A 20,842-nucleotide genomic window follows, 5' to 3' on the forward strand; every position below is an offset into this window, starting at 1 on the left:
ACAAATTCCATACAAATTACTTAGCACCACAAAACGATACTTGGATCTGTATTCTCTAAAAGGGGTGGTACTGGGAGGTGGTTAAGGGATGGAACTAAGGAGCGGTGCTCAAACGTGGGCAGGGAATGGAAAGAAGGGATGACTCAAAATGGTGGGAAGTTCCTGCTCCTATTCTCAGAGGAAAAAAGCCCTGGTAATAGGTATAAATGTAATTCTACATCACATTATCAAAAGCAAAGTTGAGCAAACTTAATCCACTCAAAACTGGTTTTGTGCCAGTAAAACAACAAAATCTAGAAACATTTGTTTGAAATCTGTAATTTTAGGAATATTATGGAAGCGTAAAATACTGCACTATGCATGACTGTAAACTTCCCAACTCTAGTATACTGGATTGTTGCTACTTTCATGGCTGTACCTCTGCATAAGTTCTGCCTGCTTATACCAGATTTTCACCACCAGAATCTACCATGTCACCAAGTGGGATCAATTCCTCACCAATATCAGTCTTGCACTTGTTTAAAAGAAAAGCATACTGAATTTGCAGTTAATATTGCTGGGTTAAAATTTGCTGGAAAACCAACACTTCCAGGAGTATCGATCTTGCCGATACCCACACTGTGTTCATTAGTGCCTCCTGCTGATCTAACATTATTATGAGGTCAGCAGATATGAGGTCAGCAGGAAGAACCAGTGAAAACTTTGTGGGCACACACAAAATCAACACTCCCAAAAGTGTTAGTTTCCCAGTAGACTTCAGGGGCCATTTCTCAAGATCAAAGCAAAGTTTAGCAGCACAGGCAGCAAGAAAGGTAAGCATGTACAGTCTTCCTTTATAGGTATGTCCTTTCTCGATATTTTGATATAGCGACAGAGTCCCTTTAAAAACAATGTTGGTTATGCTGCATGTTCAAAGCAGTTTCAGGACTCCAAGTAGAAATCTTGGTTACTAATAATAATTTGCATGAAAGAAAAAAGGGGTGCTGTTGCGCTTAGGAAAAAAATTAATTAATATATATGTGAAAGAATTTAACTATATATAAGATAACTATATAGCAGCAGTCCTAAATGTGAATTTCTAAACATAAAATCTTATCTTATGAGGGCTTATGACACAACTTCCGCTGACGTCACTACCGGGATTTGGAACACATGCTGGAATGCGGCGGCCATCTTAATTCCCATTCATAATATACAAGCTGAATACACCTAGTGCCAGGAAAGGCACTTTTCTTGTGAGTGGCATTTCTATTGTTTGACCCCATATTAAAGTTTATTCAGTTTTACACTATGGGATGTCTGGTTTTGTTTTGATTTATGCTGAAAATATGAAATACTGCCTGTGGAGGAGAGGAGTTGCCTAACATTGATGCAGATCTAGTGGAAAGTTATTGGTTACTACCAGCAACCACAATTATAAGGGCGAAGGAATATCGGCCATCAGGACCGGATTGCAAACTGGGATAGTCCCAAAAAGCGAGTGTGACTTACCTAGAGATAGGTGGTCATGAAATGATGGTGAGTTTACATCTATGTGGGGCACCAGTGTGAACACAGTGAAGCACTTGTCATTTCAGTAGGGAGTATCACGGTTAAAGATACAGCACCGTTGCACCAATTATTCACATGTTGGGACTGAATATTAATATTGTATTTGTATCTTGCTCAGTATTATCACTGTAAAGATTGCACAGTTTATTTTGTCTATTTGTGACCTTAGCGCGGTCCAGTTTTTAAATATAATAATAATAATTACTGCTTAGACCACTGAGTTTATCAGATTTTCTTCTTTTAAAAAAATGCAACGTATATTAATCTTACTGTATTTTCATCCTCACCACAGAGATGTAATTTTAACAACGTATAATGTGAAATACATCCTGTGCAGCATTTTATAAACATACACATCCATGCCGTATCTTAAAAATCAAGAAAGTAAATTTGAAAGTGAATGAAAAAAGTCCTAACAGTCAAACTCGTAAGAGGAAGAGATTAAAATAAATAAAACAGACTTAATAAAGAGAGAGGAACTAGTCCCTCTGCAACTACTGCATTGATTAAATCTGGCCCAGTGCCAAGTCTAATCTTAAATGTGTCACTTGTACAGAAGCAAACTTTGTAAAGGCCTAATAGAAGCCGCTAATAAGAAAATATAGTTTTGTTATTAAAACAGACCAGTAAAATAATGCAATAGGTGTGACCTCGTGTTTTCCTGTCTATCCTAAGCAGGCAAGATATTAAAGTGGTAGTAAAGTCACTTTGTATATTTGTACCTACAGGTAAGCTTATAATAAAGCTTCCCTGTAGGTAAAATGAATATCTCCTAAACGTGCACCGTTTGAGAGATATTCTACGGAGAAGCAGCCAGTGACAATACCAGTGCATGTTCTCTGAAGGAACGGCATACCCGTGCTGTTCCTTCAGAGCCGTGTACCGTGGCAGAAACTCCCGCGCACGTCATCGGTGGCTCAGCCATTTAAGCAGCCGCAGCCCGCGAACCTGGAAGGAAGACCAGGTGAAGATGGAAGCCTTCTGCAGCAGTAACAGCACACCACTGGAGGGCTTAGTTCGCAGGTAAATCTTTCATAATGTGCTAGTATGCAATGCATACTACCACATTATATTACCTTGCAACAGGAAACTCTATTTTTTTTTACAAGTTTACTACTACCTTGGGTAGATGGGTCTGTGATATCTGAATATAAGAATTACAAAGCATATTCACACATCTGTCCCAATGCGTTTTAGGGCTTTAAAGCCCAATTCCAGACAAAACCTTGTATTTTGTTTAGGACAGAACATGCTATAATTTCTGATATTTTATTGCTATTTGTGCCTTACTGTCCTGGTAAAAACTGCTACCCCCTATTTTTTTCCTTGTTTTAATAGGGTAGTGAAGAATCAATCTCACCAATAGGGTCACTGGCAAAGATAAAAACCTGACAAAAATGTGAACTTTTACATCAAAATTAAAACTTAAAAGATGTCTGTAGTTGGGGTTTAAAATTTTCAATTGATTAAGGAGCTTTACATATTGTATGAAACAAAAAACTATATTTAAATAAAACAAAGCAAGCTAACCTAATGTTCCATGTGTAAGTGGGCCTAAATAATATACAGACTGCATAGTCAAGGTTTCTCGAGAAGTCATTTTGTGCATAACTGTAGCGTGTACGGTTTAACCATGAGAATTTATTGGTTACTTGGGCTACAGATCAACCTGTTTCCTGTGTACAGAAGGGCTATGTCTGACCTCGATTCACCTGTTAAGCAGCTAGTGTAGGATTAAATAATATGGCCTCTGTAAGACAGACTTTAACACTGAGTTAATAAGTAGACAGGGCAAACGATTTGCTGAAACAGAAATCTGCAGCACACTAGTAATAATGCCATATACTTGAAAAAACTGTAAATATTAGACACCTATATAGAATCCTGTAAAAGTCCTAAAACAAAATAAGGAGTAACAAATAGACACTGAAAAGAAAAGTAAATACCAGTAGAATCATAGAGAAATAATGGGATGAAAAAAATTATACTACAAAAAATGCCCAAATAATGTAGAACCCCCAAAACAAAACAAGATCCATATAAAAGATGGTGGAATTATATTAATATATTTTTTCATTAACTGAATGCCCATCAGCACAATAATATAAACTCTATACCACACCTTGGTTTTTTACTTCAGCAAACTCTTTGTTGTATTCTTCTAATGTCTCTCGAAGCTTCTGGTTTTCTGTTTCGATATCATGCATCCGTTGAACCTTTAGTTGTAATTGCTGTCCCAGATCCAAGGCAGGTACTGGATCTGCAAGAAAAATAAAGGCAGACTTTAGCTGCAGCCAATACAAGGACATATACTTCATCTTAGTGCATTTCAGGCTAGTTACAGTGTGTAAGTGTCTAATGTTCAGGAAATGTTTTTTCCTCTCTCCTTTCAGATTTATTTCTTTGTTTCCCGATTTTAACCAGTCTTAAAATATTGTGATAATTTACATATATTTATACAGGGAAAAAGCTGTTTCTGTACCTATAGCCACAAGCTAAGTGTGCTTAATGGTAATCTGGCATCTAATGTGTAATTTTCTACAGGTCAAGCAGTTGGAAGTGTGAGGTGGTATCAAAAGGTTTCGAGACGAGTTTGTAACACGACAACAGATGGCAGCACAAGGCCGCACGCACAGTGACAGGGAGCACCAACCATCATAAGTCACCATGCCAAAAGACATCGTCCGTGTACATCGGGAGTTGTGCAGCTAGTGCTATTCTGACCACATGAGTTACTACGTCTGCAATTTCATCATGGGCAGCAAGTTAGAACAAAGTGCAAATGTGAAATTTTACATGAAACTGGGAAAATCTGCCATAGAGACATTTCACATGATAAGGCAAGTTTACGGCGATGTTGCAATGATTCATCCGAGGTGTTCTGAGTGGCATGTGCACTTCAAGAGTGGAAGAACATTATTATTATTATTATTATACAGTATTTATAAAGCGCCAATAGTTCGCTCAGCGCTGTACATTACAAAGGGAGACAGAACATGTGACAGAACAATACCAATACAATGCAAAACATGAGGGGATCAAGGGCCCTGCTCTTTCGAGCTTACAATCTAGGAGGGAGGGGGTGGTGGCACAGGAGGAGATAGCTGTGGGGGATGGAGTGGTAGGAAGAGTGGAGGAGGGAGGCAAGTTAGCAGGGGGTGGGGTAGGCTTCCCTGAAGAGATGGGTTTTCAGGGTGCGCCTAAAGGAGAGGAGAGTAGGTGATAATCTGATGGGTTGGGGCAGGGAGTTCCAGAGGATGGGTGACACCCTGGAGAAGTCCTGGAGGCGGGCATGGGAGGAGGAGACCAGGGAACTAGAGAGAAGGAGGTCCTGTGAGGAGCGGAGTGTGCGTGCTGGGCGGTACTTGGATATTAGGTCAGTGATGTAGTTCGGGGCAGTATGGTGGACAGCTTTGTACGTCAGCGTTAGGATTTTGAATTTGATCCGTTGCGCAATCGGAAGCCAGTGGAGGGATTGGCAGAGGGGGGTGGCGGAGACAGAGCGGTTGGAAAGGTGAATGAGTCTGGCAGCCGTGTTCAGGATGGACTGAAGAGGGGATAGCCAGCGGCGAGGCAGGCCAGTGAGGAGGGAGTTGCAGTAGTCGAGTCGTGATATGATGAGGGAGTGGATGAGCTGTTTAGTGGTTTCTGGGGTTAGGAACGTGCGGATTTTGGCGATGTTGCGGAGGTGGAGTCTGCACGAGTTTGTTAAAGATTGGACTTGGGGCTGGAAGGATAGGTTGGAGTCCAGAATGACACCCAGTACTCTAGCCTGCAGGGCGGGTTTGATGGTAGCGTTGTTGGATGTGACGGAGAAATCAATGGGGGGTGGTGTCCGGGCTGGGGGGAAGACAAGAAACTCTGTTTTGGAGAGGTTCAATTTAAGGAAGTGGAGCGACACCCAGTCTGATATGTCGCTCAACAGGTGTGTGATTCGGGCGGAGACCGAGGGGGTGAGGTGGGGGGTTGAGAGATAGATTTGTGTGTCGTCGGCATAAAGGTGGTAGTTGAAGCCGTGAGAGTGTATGAGTTGGCCAAGGGAGGAGGTATAGATGGAGAAGAGAAGGGGCCCGAGGACAGAGCCTTGAGGGACCCCAACAGAGAGGGGGAGTGAGGGGGAGGTGGTAGCATTATAGGTAACGCTGAAAGAGCGTTGTGACAGGTAGGATGAGATCCAGGAGAGAGCAGAATCTCTGAGGCCGAGGGAGTGTAGTTTTTTGAGGAGGAGGGGGTGGTCGACTGTGTCGAAGGCCGCAGAGAGGTCAAGGAGTAGGAGCACTGAATAGTGTCCATTAGCTTTGGCGGTTAGCAGGTCGTTGGAGAGTTTGAGTAAGGCAGTTTCGGTGGAGTGTAGGGGACGGAAGCCGGACTGTAGGGGATCGAGGAGGTTGTTGTCGTTGAGGTGAGAGCATAGGCGGGTGTAGACTAGGCGCTCGAGGAGTTTAGATGTAAATGGGAGCAGGGAGATGGGTCTGAGGTTGTTCGGGTCATTGGGGTCCAGGGAGGGCTTTTTAAGTATGGGGGTGATGTGTGCATGTTTCAGAGGGGAGGGGAAAGTGCCTGAGGAGAGGGAGAGATTGAAGATGTGGGTGAGGGAGCGTAGGATGGAGGAGGAGGAAGGTCGTAGGAGTTGTGAGGGGATAGGGTCGAGGGGGCAGGTGGTGAGGCGGGCATCAGAGAGGGTCTTGGAGACTTCCTCGATGGTAGTAAGGTCAAAGGTGTGGAGTGTTGGGGGAGCTTCAGTATGAGGAATGTAGGGTGGGGTGGAAGAGGAGGTCAGAGCAGTGGTGGGGCCGTGGGAGAGTGGTGATGAGGGGGTAGCTGAGTGAGGGTGAAGGGGGTTGGAGGGAGTTTGAGCAGCGACGAAGTCCCTGCGGGTTATGTCGAGGGGGAGGGGGGATAAGGGGGTAGCTGTGTGAGAGGGGACAGGTTGAGAGGGCGTGTGAGTTGCGGCAATGTCCTTGCGAATTGTGTCAATTTTGTTTTTGAAGTGATTGGCAATCTCAAGGGCAGTGAGTGAGGTGCTGGGTGGAGGTGGGGGTGGAGAGAGTAGAGAGTTGAAGGCAGAGAAGAGTCGGCGAGGATTGGAGGAGAGGGCCTTGATGAGGGTCAAGAAGTAGGCCTGTTTGGCAGCATGGAGGGAGGAGGTGTAGGTGCGGAAGGCAGATTTGTAGCGGGTGAAGGCTTGTTTGGATTTGGTTTTGCGCCATAGTCGCTCTAGGGCACGACTTTGTCGTTTGAGGGTTTTGGTGTGATCAGTCTGCCAGGGCTGGAGCGGTCGGGGTCTGGTGTTGCGTGTGGTTAAAGGCGCTAGTGAGTCAAGGGCTGTTGAGAGCGCATTGTTGTAGGCGGTCAAAGCCAAGTCGGGGCAGGACAGGGGGAGGATGCGGTCGTGGAGTTGATCAGCTGCAGAGTGGAGGGAGGCAGGGTTAAGGTTGCGGAGGTTACGGCTGGTAGTAGTGTGACATTTGGAGGGGTAGGCGTTGGAGGACGAGGAGATAGAGAAGGTGATCAGGTTGTGGTCAGAGAGAGGGAAGGGGGTATTAGTGAGGTTGTGGGGAGCGCATCGGTTGGAGAAGACAAGATCAAGGATATTTCCGTCGGAGTGGGTGGTGGATTGTATGCACTGTGCAAGTGCAAAGGAGGAGGTTAGGTGGAGGAGACGGGCTGTGTCCGGGTTGTCGAGGTTGACAGGGATGTTAAAATCCCCAAGAATTATGGTGGGTAACTCAGAGGAGAGGAAGAAGGGTAGCCAGGAGGAGAAGTCATCCAGGAAGCGGGGTATGGATCCAGGAGGCCGGTATATCACAGCAATCTTCAGGGGGGTTGGGGAGAATAGTCGGACGCAGTGGGCCTCGAAGGAGGAGAAGGATAGGGAGGGGGGGTTTGGGAGGACTCGGAAGGTGCTCTGCGGTGACAGGAGCAGACCAACCCCACCACCTTTACGACCGTTAGGTCTGGGTGAGTGGGTCCAGGTGAGACCTCCATAGGAGAGTGCAGCAGGGGAGGTAGAGTCAGTGGGCTGGATCCAGGTTTCCGTGATCGCCAGGAGGTTGAGGGAGCGGGAAACAAAGAGGTCGTGGATGGCGGTAAGCTTGTTGCACACCGAACGGGCGTTCAGGAGTGCACATGAAAACGGGGGGGAGATTTTAGGGAGCAGGGAGACAGATACTAAGTTGCGGGGGTTGCAGTAGGACGTGGAAGTGGGAGGGTGTTGAGCGGGTGAGGGAGGTGGAGGGCCAGGATTTGGGGAGATGTCCCCCGCGGCTAGGAGGAGGAGAAGGGTGAGAAAGGTGGCATGGGAGCGGGATGTGCAGGAGCGTGAGAAACTCCTAGTGGAGGTGTTGGGGTCAGTGGGAGAGCGGAGTAATAGGAGGAGGTGGTGGGTGCCATAGAGGGGTGAGGGAAGCAGTGAGGACACGATATACAAATGTTTGGGAGGGGCAGAGGGATATAGTGAATGGAATTTGGAAACGGAGGAGAGGAAAATGAGAAGGAGGAGTGGAAGAGACATTGTGGGGAGGTGAAGAGAGCAGTAGTAGGGAGATGATAGCAGTGAGGGGGAGATGTACAGGTTGTGGGGTGGAGCAGAGGGGTAGAGAAATGAGATTTGGGAACAGAGGGTAGTAATATGATGAGAAGAGGGGCGTATTATATAAAGGTACACAGAGTGGGTCTCAGGCATGTAAGAGGTTTCCCAGGGTGTTTGCTTGCAGTCTTCCAGCATGCAGTAGAGCTTCTTACTGTTGTTGTGTCTTCCTGCTGCTTGGGTTCTCCTGCTTTAGTTCAACTGCTGCGTTTAACTGCTTCTTCTATGCACTCGTTCGAAGCCGCACTCAATCTGAAGCAGCACCCCATCAGAGACTGTGCCCCCCATCAGAGATCTCCCCCATGAGCTGATCTAAATTTATAGGGAGATGCTCAAATGAGCATTCAACTCCACCCCAATTAGAAGCTGATAAAGATCACATGAGGAGTGGGGGATGATTCTCTCAGGAAACAGGCACCAGTCGTAAAACGGGTGCAGCTAAAGGTGAGTGCTGGTCAACATATACAAAAATATAAATACACCATTTGTTCTGAATATAGCAGGAGTCAATGCGTTTTGGAGTTAAGAGTGGAGGTAGGAGAAAGGAGCATTTACCCAGGAGGAAGGCAGCAGGAGTCAATGCGTTTTGGAGTTAAGAGTGGAGGTAGGAGAAAGGAGCATTTACCCAGGAGGAAGGCAGCAGGAGTCAATGCGTTTTGGAGTTAAGAGTGGAGGTAGGAGAAAGGAGCATTTACCCAGGAGGAAGGCAGCAGGAGTCAATGCGTTTTGGAGTTAAGAGTGGAGGTAGGAGAAAGGAGCATCATTGGAAGATGACGAGAGAACAGGAAGACCTTCAGCGAGCTAAACCCTTGAAAATTCCTTCTTTCCGGAGATGAAGATCCAACTCAAAGGTCACTGTTTTGATGACATTGCGGAGATCCTGTGATTTGCCCAGTTTCACGCAGAATTCCATCTGTTGCTGTGCTACAAATCTAATCTCAAAGCTTTTTAATACCACCTCGTATGTCTGATTTGGTTACACATGACCCAAATGGATAGATTTACTAAAACTGGAGCACTCAGAATCTGGGGTGAGGCTGTGCATGGTAGCTAATCAGCTTCTAACTTTAGCTTGTTCAATTAAAGTGCTACTAAACCCAGGACCCTGCATTTACTATATCTGGTTTCCCACAGTACCCAGAACATGGAAATGCAAATGCAATTATTTTAGTAAATATAAACTGCTAAATACCTTTTCTCATCAGCAATGTATAGCAGTCTTGTGAAATCTATCAGTGTCCGGCTGAGCACTTGGTAATCTTGTAGGAGGAGTTTTTATTCTCCTCTGACTATTCTATGATGCTGCATGACCCTTGACCCTCTGTCTGGACAGCGCTAATTGGCTCTGTGCTGATCACATGCACCCTCCGAAAAAAAAAACCTCTCTAGTCATACACACTAAACTGAGCATGTGCAGCGTGCCCCCTAGAGCTCTGTACTATCAGCAGATGGATTGGGGACAGTAGAAGAAGGGGAGTATCAGAGAAGACAGGATCAAACAGACTTTCTACACAATGTGGAGGAATTACCCCTTCGGTTTCATTGTGAGTATAAGAAGCATGCTTTACTGCATATACAGACTGATTTTACTTTTGTGGGTTTAGTAACACTTTAAGCATTGACAAAAAACCTGGAAGCTGATTGGTTTCTATGCAGAGTTTCACCAGATTTAGCACTCCAGTTTTATTAAATAAACCTTATAGAGTACTACGAATTAGATACACATGCGCGCCTTATGTTGTGTTCAACACTGACTGGTGTCTGGAGTATCTACATTGTACTATGACTATATTTTTGTATGTATTGTATTTTAGCTGTCCATTTGATTATCTTTTGTATACCTTGGGTGGCTCTTTATTGGAGAAAGCATAAGAAAAAAAAGAGAAGTACCTCCAATCAAAGACTTAGTTATTCATATTGGCCAATGTGTTTTTGGTAATGTGAATCCAAAAAAAAATCATCAAAAGAACATACAAACTCTGTATCAATAGAGCTCAAGTCCAACTTTAGCAGCAAAAGGTAGATACACACTATTTCATGGTTTCCTTTATGTAGGTTATATTGTATGGAGAGTAATATAGTTTATTTTAGAGGTTGTTTTAACAGATCTGAAAGGTTGCAACCACTACCTGTTAATGGAAAATACACAAATGTAAAAGCTGGATGTGTGACCCCACCCAGAATAATTGTTTTCATATTAATACATCATGTCATGGTGCAGCTTGTTTGTGCTGCAATATAAATGTAGCAGTGACATGTTCAGCAGCCACTGGAACACAAGACCAAGAAAAGCACAGGGCCCTTGTTACCATATGGATGGATGACATAACACTTAGAAAGAAGCATTAGGTTACCAACTATGATTACCTACACTTAGGTCTGCATTATTAGTGAGACAATGTCACCATCCAACAAGAATGCATCAACAACAGTGAGAACCAAGACAGATACATTTATTTAGCACATCTGCAGGATAACCTGAGATGGGTGGATACATCGTTTAGCACAATAAAACCGAATGCTTGTTCAGGAGTATCTCACAAATCTCCTATACCATCTGCTGTAATAAATGATCCACACCCTAGAAGAACAAGTATAAACTACCTTACTGTAAGATGGTTTTAAGTTGTACATTTTAGGTTATATAGCACTTGACAAGTGGTCACATGTTCTATTAAATAGTTTTTTGCATCTCTATGGGGGAGATTTACTAAAACTGGTGCACACAGAATCGGGTGCAAATGTGCATAGTAACCAATCAGCTTCCAGGTTTTATTGCCAAAGCTTAACTGAACAAGCTGACGTTAGAAGCGGATTGGTTACTATGCACAACTGCATCAGATTCTGTGTGCACTAGTTGTAGTAAATCTCCCCCGATATCTAATAACTGCAGCACACTAGAAGTTGAAATTGGCAGAACATCAAAGGCTTGTATAAAAATAAATATCTGAATGAGTTAAAGTACATTGTAAATCCTATCTTGACCATTTTTCTATATGGCATAGGATTCATTTCTGTATTAAAAGTTGAGCTACCATCCAAAGCAACTCATGAGATTTTATCTTCCAAATAAATTAAATCTCTGACTGGTTGCTAGAAGTAGCAGCACAAGTTTTTCTTTAGTATTCATAACCCAGCCCGAGTTTAAAGCTAACCTCCTTGCACAATAATGTTCATCTAATAATATTAAGTATACAAAAAGGATAAAAATCTACTCTGCGTCCACAATGTTCTTGCAAATTCACATATTACTTTGTAAAGGTAGAAGTGGCATCATCACTAGGCTCAACATAACCTGTGCAGGGCTATGGGTGGGATCCAGCAACTCCTTCCACTAATGGCTGTCTGTAGAATATACACTACAGGGGCAGACAGAAGGCCAGTCACCCCGCAGAAGACTAAAGAACCAAAATAGCTGGTCTGTATTGCAGGATGTTCAAGCACAGAGGCAAAGTGCATGAGTTTATTTCATGGTAGATTACTCCATAGGTCAGGAAGAAATACACAAAAAGACTCCAAACAGTCCAGTAAGGCAGGCCATTGATGATGCAATTTTCTTTCCTGCAACTACGGGTTACAGAAAAGAACTTGCTTGATTCCCCCATCAACATTGGCTGAATCCCTTTCGTGGCGCTATTATGTCCTCCTGGTGGTGGGGTGCAGGGAGCCGTCCCTGCTGTGACAACACAGTAATTTTTGCCAGTGGCCATGGCCACTGGCAATAATCGCATCCTACAAATCCAACATGCTGGTTGCATTAAAGTTGATCGATGACTTGACTTAGGTACAATCAGCCTGCCCATACATGGATCGAATCTTGGCCTGTCCCTGCTGAACCAGCAGAGATTTGAACCATCAATGCCAGGCTTAAGAATAAACATGGTTTCTGTATTTAAACTATATTTGTTTGGCCCGGGGTTCAGCTTTAAATCAGTTTCTGTGAGAGCTAATCACAGGAGCAGAAGATTAGTCTTCTGGGGGTGTTCTATGCCAGAAATAGTGCAGAGGACACCCCCACAATGTTGCCACCATAGTGACAGTTTGGATTTTTGTCTGTTTTAGAAAGTCTTAGTTGACAGCTGACTGAAATGGAAAGGTGATTTTAATAACAATAAGTTACAAAATGGTTTGTGTGCCAATTATCAATTTCTTCAGTTTTCCTTTAAATTGTACTTAAATATGTGCATTAATATTGAAATTGGAAGAAAAAGTCTGAATACTGAGGTTAGGTGGATATTACCTAGATAGACAATTCCTAATGTATTTCACTTTTATACTTTGAAAGGGCAGGGAGCATGCATACACAGAAAAAGTAGCAAAATATAAATATTGTACCTGCTTAAATGTTTGAATATTTTACTAAATTTGCAGGTTTACCTTTACAATTTGTGGCTAGGAAGTTACAGTGTCCTAAAACTGCATCATTTTCAGTGCTTTGTTATTCTCAATCCTGAGAAAGTCTGCTTTCCCGATTCAGAGCATGCCCATTCATCAGAGAATAAAACTTTAGTTATAAATAGGGTATGTCCTTACCAGACATGGTTTATGTAATTACAGTGAATGAGCATGACACCCATTAGGCTGTCTGCCTCTTAGTGCATACTTATTGGATTACCCGCAACTGCACTGACCACTAGACCATCGATTTCCAATACAGAGATAAACAGGCCAGCTGCCTGAACAATACTTTGGCCAACACATGACAGGGAGAGAGTAGAAGCACACAGGACCTAGGAGAAATTATTGAATACATGTCCGATGAGGGCGCCAGATTTAATGGCAAAAAGGCAGGAAAGGTTTAGTCTCTTACAGTGGAATGCTAAACATCAAACTGAACAGATCAACAACAGTGTACATTAGCTAGTTCATTTAACTTCAAAAACATTGCAGTCATTCATTTTGCAGACCACCCTCAGCCTGTAAGAACATAGTGTATATGTGTTAACACATTAGACATGGACACATGCTTTTCCTCAGCTAACCGAGAGGAGCCTGTTGGCTGATAGACTGGTACCGGATTTCATTTGATTTCACTCTTCAATTAAGGAAGAGCATGCAGCCTGCCATAGTTCTGCACCCAATAGGTTAAACAAAGACGTATTGTGATCCGCATACAAGTTGGACTCATCCCAGCTCTCTAAAATAAGCAGTAATTCATATTAAAAAGGATGGAGACAGACAGTCGAGTCTTCTGAACGCTAGTTAAGAGTTCAGGAAAAGCCCAGTCACTTCTCTGATTATTAAGAAATGACAGCAGGCTTTAAAATTAGAAAGCAGAGCAGCAAAGATAGCCTCCCCCAAACATACACCAGTTTTTGAAAAGGAAAAAAAAAAAGAGTCCAGAAGAACTGTGAAATATACATGGCAAATAATCTATCATTGAAATTTACAAGCATAAACAGAAAACAAAAGAATATGCACAAAGTAGTTTTTTGTTTTTTTTTAATGGTTTAAAATTATGTTTTTAATAGCACCTAAAATACATAAAAACACACCAATAATTAAAGCAGAGCAACAGGTTCCCTTTAAGGCAGACATATTTTCAAAATTATATGTTCAAATTGCAGAAGCGAAAGGAAGGTCTTGTGAAAAATGACCATACACTGTGCACATTTCAGCTGGTTCTTAATGAACCAGCCAAAATTTTCTATGTGGGAGACCCTGTCCCCACCTTTGATTGAAAAAAAATTGAAGGAGCCAGGTGGTAAAATTTTCGTCTGAACAACTGCAGCATCCAATCAGATACAGCTGGGAGAGTCGCCCAATGGGGCTGTACAGCATGGATGTTAGATTTTTTTGTTCAACCCACAGTCTGAATAAAAAGAATATATACAGTTGTGTTCAAAATAATAGCAGTGCGTTGAAAAAAGTGAATAAAGCTTAAAATCCTTCTAATAGCTTTTATTTCCATACACACAAATGCATTGGGAACACTACACATTCTATTCCAAATCAAAACATGAAGAAAAATAGATCAAATTTGTGTTGTTCCTCTAAACAAATTGAAGAAAAGTGAATATTAGACTGTTCAAAAAAATAGCAGTGTTTGTATTCTTCTTTACAAACTTAAACATTCACTATATAAACTGAAAAATGTTTGAAGATTTTGCTTTCCTTTGAATCACTTAATTAATACTTAGTTGTAGTCACACTGTTTCTGAGAACTGCTGTACATCTGTGTTGCATGGAGTCAACCAACTTCTGGCACCTGTGAACAGGTATTCCAGCCCAGGATGATTGGACTACATTCCACAGTTCTTCTCTATTTCTTGGTTTTGCCTCAGAAACTGCATTTTTGATGTCACCCCACAAGTTTTCTATTGAATTAAGATCCGGGGATTTGGCTGGACATCCCCATATCATGATGCTTGCGCAACCAAGCTCCACTGTCTTCACAGTGTACTGTGGCTTGAATTCAGTGTTTGGGGGTCGTCTGACAAAACTGTCTCCGGCCACTAGACCCAAAAAGAACCATCTTACTTTCATCAGTCCACAAAATGTTGCGCCATTTCTCTTTAGGCCAGTCAATGTGCTCTTTGGCAAATTGTAACCTCTTCAGCACGTCTTTTTTTCAACAGTGAGACTTTGCGGGGGCTTCTTGCAGATAGCTTGGCTTCACATAGGCGTCTTCTAATTGTAACAGTACTCACAGGTAACTTTAGACATTCTTCGATCTTCCTGGAGCTGATTGTTGGCTGAGTCCTTGCCATTTTGGCTATTCTTCTATCCATTTGAATGGCAGTTTTTCTCTTTCTTCCACATCTTTCAGGTTTTGGTGTCCATTTTAAAGCATTTGCGATCATTTTAGCTGAACAGCCTATCATTTTCTGCACTTCTTTATATGTTTTCCCCTCTCCAATCAACTTTTTAATCAAGGTACGCTGTTCTTCTGAACACTGTCTGGAACGACCCATTTTCCTTAGTATTTCAGAGAGAAATGCACTGTAACCAGCATGTACAACATTTGCTGCCTTCCTTCCTTAAATAAGGACAATAATTGCCACCTGTTTTTCAAAGAATGAATGACCTCACTAATAGAACTCCACACTGCTATTATTTTGAACATGCCCCTTTCAATTAGTGATTCAATTACACAGAATAAGCAGCATGCATGTCATGACTGTTGGGTCTGTTGGATTTCTATTACTCTACTACACCTGCTAGTAAATTATTTGCCATGTAGAAATATCATTTCTACCAAAAACAGTGATTGATCAGGTTAGTGATGTCTGACTGCTATTATTTTGAACACAACTGTACGTGTGTGGCCAGCTTAACCGCTTGCCGCCCTGCCACTGTGTATATACGTGTGCAGGGCGGCAGTGGAGCGCAAAACCACGTTTTAAACCGGGATCCGCGCTCCCGACACTTTCGGCGGCAGGGGGCGCGCGCGCGCTCCCGCCCGCCTGCGGGTGACACTATTTGATCCAGGAGGGATCAATCATTAGATTTCAGCCAGTGATTTCTGGCTGAAATCACATGATCGGTCCCTGTCCTATCCTGTCCTGTGTTGACATACACAGGGCAGGATATGATGTCATTCTTCTCTGCCTGGACACATTCCGTTCCAGACAGAGAAGAAGACATCCAAAAAGTGAGTACACAAGCACTACACTACAGTTAGAACACTCTAGGACACATTTAACCCCCTGATCGCCCCCCCCCTCCAGTTAACCCTTCACTGCCCTGTCACCAGTGTTACTGATCAGTGAAGCGATTTTTACTGATCAGTGTCGCTGGCGACTTCCGATAGAGTTAGCGCCCCTCCCAGATAGCGCCAGATTGCCCGCCAGTACACCAGTAATCCCGTTTAACCCCTTGATCGCCCCCCCCTCCAGTTAACCCCTTCACTGCCCTGTCACCCAGTGTCACTGATCAGTGAACCAATTTTTACAGATCACTGTATCAGTGTCGCTGGCGACTTCCGATAGAGTTAGCGCCCCTCCCAGATAGTGCCAGATTGCCCGCCAGTACACCAGTAATCCCGTTTAACCCCTTGATCGCCCCCCCCCCTCCAGTTAAACCCTTCACTGCCTGTCACCCAGTGTCACTGATCAGTGAACCAATTTTTACTGATCACTGTATCAGTGTCGCTGGCGACTTCCGATAGAGTTAGCGCCCCTCCCAGATAGCGCCAGTTTGCCCGCCAGTACACCAGTAATCCCGTTTAACCCCTTGATCGCCCCCCCCCCCCCAGTTAACCCCTGCACTGCCCTGTCACCAGTGTCACTGATCAGTGAACCAATTTTTACTGATCACTGTATCAGTGTCGCTGGCGACTTCCGATAGAGTTAGCGCCCCTCCCAGATAGCGCCAGATTGCCCGCCAGTACACCAGTAATCCCGTTTAACCCCTTGATCGCCCCCCCAGTTAACCCCTTCACTGCCCTGTCACCAGTGTCACTGATCAGTGAACCAATTTTTACTGATCACTGTATCAGTGTCGCTGGCGACTTCCGATAGAGTTAGCGCCCCTCCCAGATAGCGCCAGTTTGCCCGCCAGTACACCAGTAATCCCGTTTAACCCCTTGATCGCCCCCCCCCCAGTTAACCCCTGCACTGCCCTGTCACCAGTGTCACTGATCAGTGAACCAATTTTTACTGATCACTGTATCAGTGTCGCTGGCGACTTCCGATAGAGTTAGCGCCCCTCCCAGATAGCGCCAGATTGCCCGCCAGTACACCAGTAATCCCGTTTAACCCCTTGATCGCCCCCCCAGTTAACCCCTTCACTGCCCTGTCACCAGTGTCACTGATCAGTGAACCAATTTTTACTGATCACTGTATCAGTGTCGCTGGCGACTTCCGATAGTGTTAGCGCCCCTCCCAGATAGCGCCAGATTGCCCGCTAGTACACCAGTAATCCCATTTAACCCCTTAATCTCCCCCCCCCAGTTAACCCATTCACTGCCCTGTCACCAGTGTCACTGATCAGTGAACCGATTTTTACTGATAACTGTATCAGTGTCGCTGGCGACTTCCGATAGTGTTAGCGCCCCTCCCAGATAGCGCCAGATTGCCCGCCAGTACACCAGTAATCCCGTTTAACCCCTTGATCGCCCCCCCCCCTCCAGTTAACCCCTTCACTGCCCTGTCACCCAGTGTCACTGATCAGTGAACCAATTTTTACTGATCACTGTATCAGTGTCGCTGGCGACTTCCGATAGTGTTAGCGTCCCTCCCAGATAGTGCCAGTTTGCCCGCTAGTGCACCAGAAATCCCATTTAACCCCTTGATCGCCCCCCCCCCCCAGTTAACCCCTTCACTGCCCTGTCACCAGTGTCATTGATTACAGTGAACAGATTTTTACTGATCACTGTATTAGTGTCACTGGTGACTTCCGATAGTGTTAGCGCCCCTCCTAGATAGCGCCAGTTTGCCCGCTAATGCACGGGATTTTTTTTACCAAAAACATGTAGCAGAATACATTTTGGCTTAAATTTATGACTAACTTTGAGTTTACGATATATTTTTTATAGCTGAAAGTAGAAAATATTTTTTTTTCAAAATTTTTGTGGTTTTTTTGTTTATAGCGCAAAAAATAAAAAGCGCACAGGTGATCAAATATCACCAAAAGAAAGCTCTATTTGTGTGAAAAAAAGGACGTAATTTTCGTTTGGGTGCAGCATTGCATGACCGCGCAATTATCATTTGAGTTAGTGCAGCGCTGTATAGCAAAAAAAGGCATAAATTACAGTATCTATACCATAGTTTGTAGACGCTATAACTTTCACACAAAGCAATCAATATACACTTATTGGGATTTTTTTTACCAAAAACATGTAGCAGAATACATTTTGGCTTAAATTTATGACTAACTTTGAGTTTACGATATATTTTTTATAGCTGAAAGTAGAAAATATTGTTTTTTTTCAAAATTTTTGTGGTTTTTTTGTTTATAGCGCAAAAAATAAAAAGCGCACAGGTGATCAAATACCACCAAAAGAAAGCTCTATTTGTGAGAAAAAAAGGACGTAAATTTCGTTTGGGTACAGCATTGCATGACCGTGCAATTATCATTTAAATTAGTGCAGCGCTGTATAGCAAAAAAAGGCATAAATTACAGCATCTATACGATAGTTTGTAGACGCTATAACTTTCACACAAAGCAATCAATATACACTTATTGGGATTTTTTTTACCAAAAACATGTAGCAGAATACATTTTGGCTTAAATTTATGACTAACTTTGAGTTTACGATATATTTTTTATAGCTGAAAGTAGAAAATATTGTTTTTTTTTCAAAATTTTTGTGGTTTTTTTGTTTATAGCGCAAAAAATAAAAAGCGCACAGGTGATCAAATACCACCAAAAGAAAGCTCTATTTGTGTGAAAAAAAGGAAGTAAAATTTGTTTGGGTACAGCATTGCATGACCGCGCAATTATCATTTGAATTAGTGCAGCGCCAAACAGCAAAAAAAGGCCTGGTCATTAAGGGGGGTAAATCCTCTCGGGCTCAAGTGGTTAAAGCGGAACTTTACCCATAACAACTTGATAAAAAAATAGTGCTCTTTAGCAAGAAACATACATTCCACAATAATAATGATGCTAGCAAAATTAGTGTGCTCTGTAAATTGCCTCCAGCATTGTTCCAGTTTCTTCTTGCCGGAGGCTGCCATTTTGCTGAAGCCCAGAGCCCCCAAACAGCCGTAAATTATAAAATGAAACTAAACCCATTGATGTAACTATTTAAAAACACAGTTACATTCCTGGAATGCAGGGATTGCCAATTGTCACATGTCACATTGCCTGTGTCCTCAAACTGTTAAACCATCAAATGGCTGGTTTGGCAGTTGCAGATCAAACAGAAGTAGCTTCCTTGGCTGTATTGGATAGGAGGGTTTAATTCCGCTTTACGGCTGTCAGAAGATTGGCCTCTACAAATTCAGCAGTGCCTAAAAATGGAGAGCAACTGAGCATGTGCACAGCAGGGTGAGACAAGTGTATTACTGGATTTTACACAGTAAAGTTCCACTTTAATCTACAAGTCTCTGGAGTCATAGCTAACACAGGGCTATGGATTCCCTATTGACACTGCTGACTATGCGGCCAAGGGCTGTTACATGTAGCAAGTCCCAGGTTTCTCCATTGGCAGAAGTTGTTGGTGCTCAGCAGAAGAGCATGGGAAAGGTAAGTACACAACGGGCAAGTGGGGTGTTAAAGCAAACATGTTTGTCCTGAATGGGCCTTGAATGACTTTAGGTAGAGAACACACAGATTTTACTCATGCATTTAATTTGAAAGAATACACCAGTACTGTACATAACAGTAAAATAGAAATAGAGGGCTTCCATTGTTGACCACCTTCTTAAAATGTTTAATGCCAAACAGATCCTCTGGCCTTTTTTCTTTGTGAGTCAAAAAAGCTGAAACAAGCACAGTATGCACATCAGGAAAGGAAGAGGAAAGTCAGACGGCCTTTTTTGCAACCTTCTTCCCGATTAGTGATTAACGTCTTGCACTACGTCTACTGGCTACCCTTTAAGGGGTTCTTACCACTTGGATTTGGACATGGGCTTCCTGGTCATGTGATCTGTCATTGGATCTCTCAGTGGTCATATGATGGGGGGCCTGTGCTACCAGCTTCTGGTCATAAACAGTGACTGGGAAACGTCAGCTGTGCTGACAGCATGCCAGTGTGTGTGCACAACAACGGAACCGGCTGAAACATTAACATGGCTTCATGACGTTAAACCCCACCTGCTGTGCTGCTGTATATATGCATTGCATTGCCAGGAAGGCATTAAAAAGGAGGCTCAGTATGACAACCAAGCAATTGCCAGTGTTCAGGGTCAGCTTCTAGGTTTCTGTCATGATAGATCTCCTTTATTATACCACACAGGTCCGGTGGCATTCCATGTGGTATTATCAGCTGTTAACGTGGTTCTAAAGGTAAGACATTTTTGATCTTATTGCATTCTCTGCATTAAGTTATAAACTGTCCCAGTAGTTGTATCGCCTCTCCACCTCCCTATATCCTTCCCTGAGTCCTATCTTGTTCCAGCGCTGTGCCTGTCTACAGCAGTACTACTCTCTCTCTCCCTTTCCTCACAGTACACACAGTAAGCGATTGGCTCCCACTGCTGTCAATCAAATCCTGTGAGAAGGGAACAGGGGGGCAGGCGCCGAGCCACGCTGTGTGTGTCTATGTATGTACACAGCCTGGCTTGGGAATGGGAGCAAGCGTACACATGTGCCCCTATAGCAAATGGAGGCACACACAGAAGAGGAAGAGCAGAGAACACTGGTGGTGGACCACAGAAGAGGCGGTTAAGGGCATTGCACAGGGCAGGTAGGTATACCATGCTGATTATTTTTGGAAAAACAACCGCTTTAAATGTGAAAGATACCTCCCGATTCACCAAAGGAAGCAAAGTTTCAATCTAACAGCATGATCATTTTCATTCATCTATTCTCAATAACTGAATTTTTTTCTCATCAGAACAATTTCTGACCTCTGCTTAAAATTGCTTGTTGCCTGGCATCTTATTTGAACAACGGACTTTAAATGACGTATGTCAATCAGATAAAGTCAGTGCTGCTGATCTCCATGCTTATTTTGCTCTAATAGCATAACAGCGAGGTAACTAGCTGCAAAAGTTACAGAAGGAAGCCTATCTATTTATCCTAGGAAAGTTTACCCTTAGGCTCCATTCACATCTGGGCATTTTGTATAGCAGTACGAAATGCTGTGATCCCAAA

At 43.4% G+C, this 20,842-nt stretch overlaps 1 protein-coding gene across 2 annotated transcripts in view; it reads right to left on the reverse strand.

Moving 5' to 3' along the window:
* Positions 1–20,842, reverse strand: part of CUX1 (cut like homeobox 1) — a 459,567-nt gene that overhangs the window by 184,739 nt on the left and 253,986 nt on the right. For both annotated transcript variants that reach the window (XM_089683746.1, XM_089683747.1), the window contains exon 5: positions 3,674–3,811. In XM_089683746.1, the coding sequence (XP_089539872.1) occupies positions 3,674–3,811 (138 nt within the window). The remainder of the gene's footprint in view (positions 1–3,673; positions 3,812–20,842) is intronic.

Source organism: Staurois parvus, unplaced genomic scaffold (assembly GCF_062004578.1).
Source record: "Staurois parvus isolate SC_StPar_1 unplaced genomic scaffold, SC_StPar_1.0 ptg000321l, whole genome shotgun sequence".
Lineage (NCBI taxonomy): Eukaryota > Metazoa > Chordata > Amphibia > Anura > Ranidae > Staurois > Staurois parvus.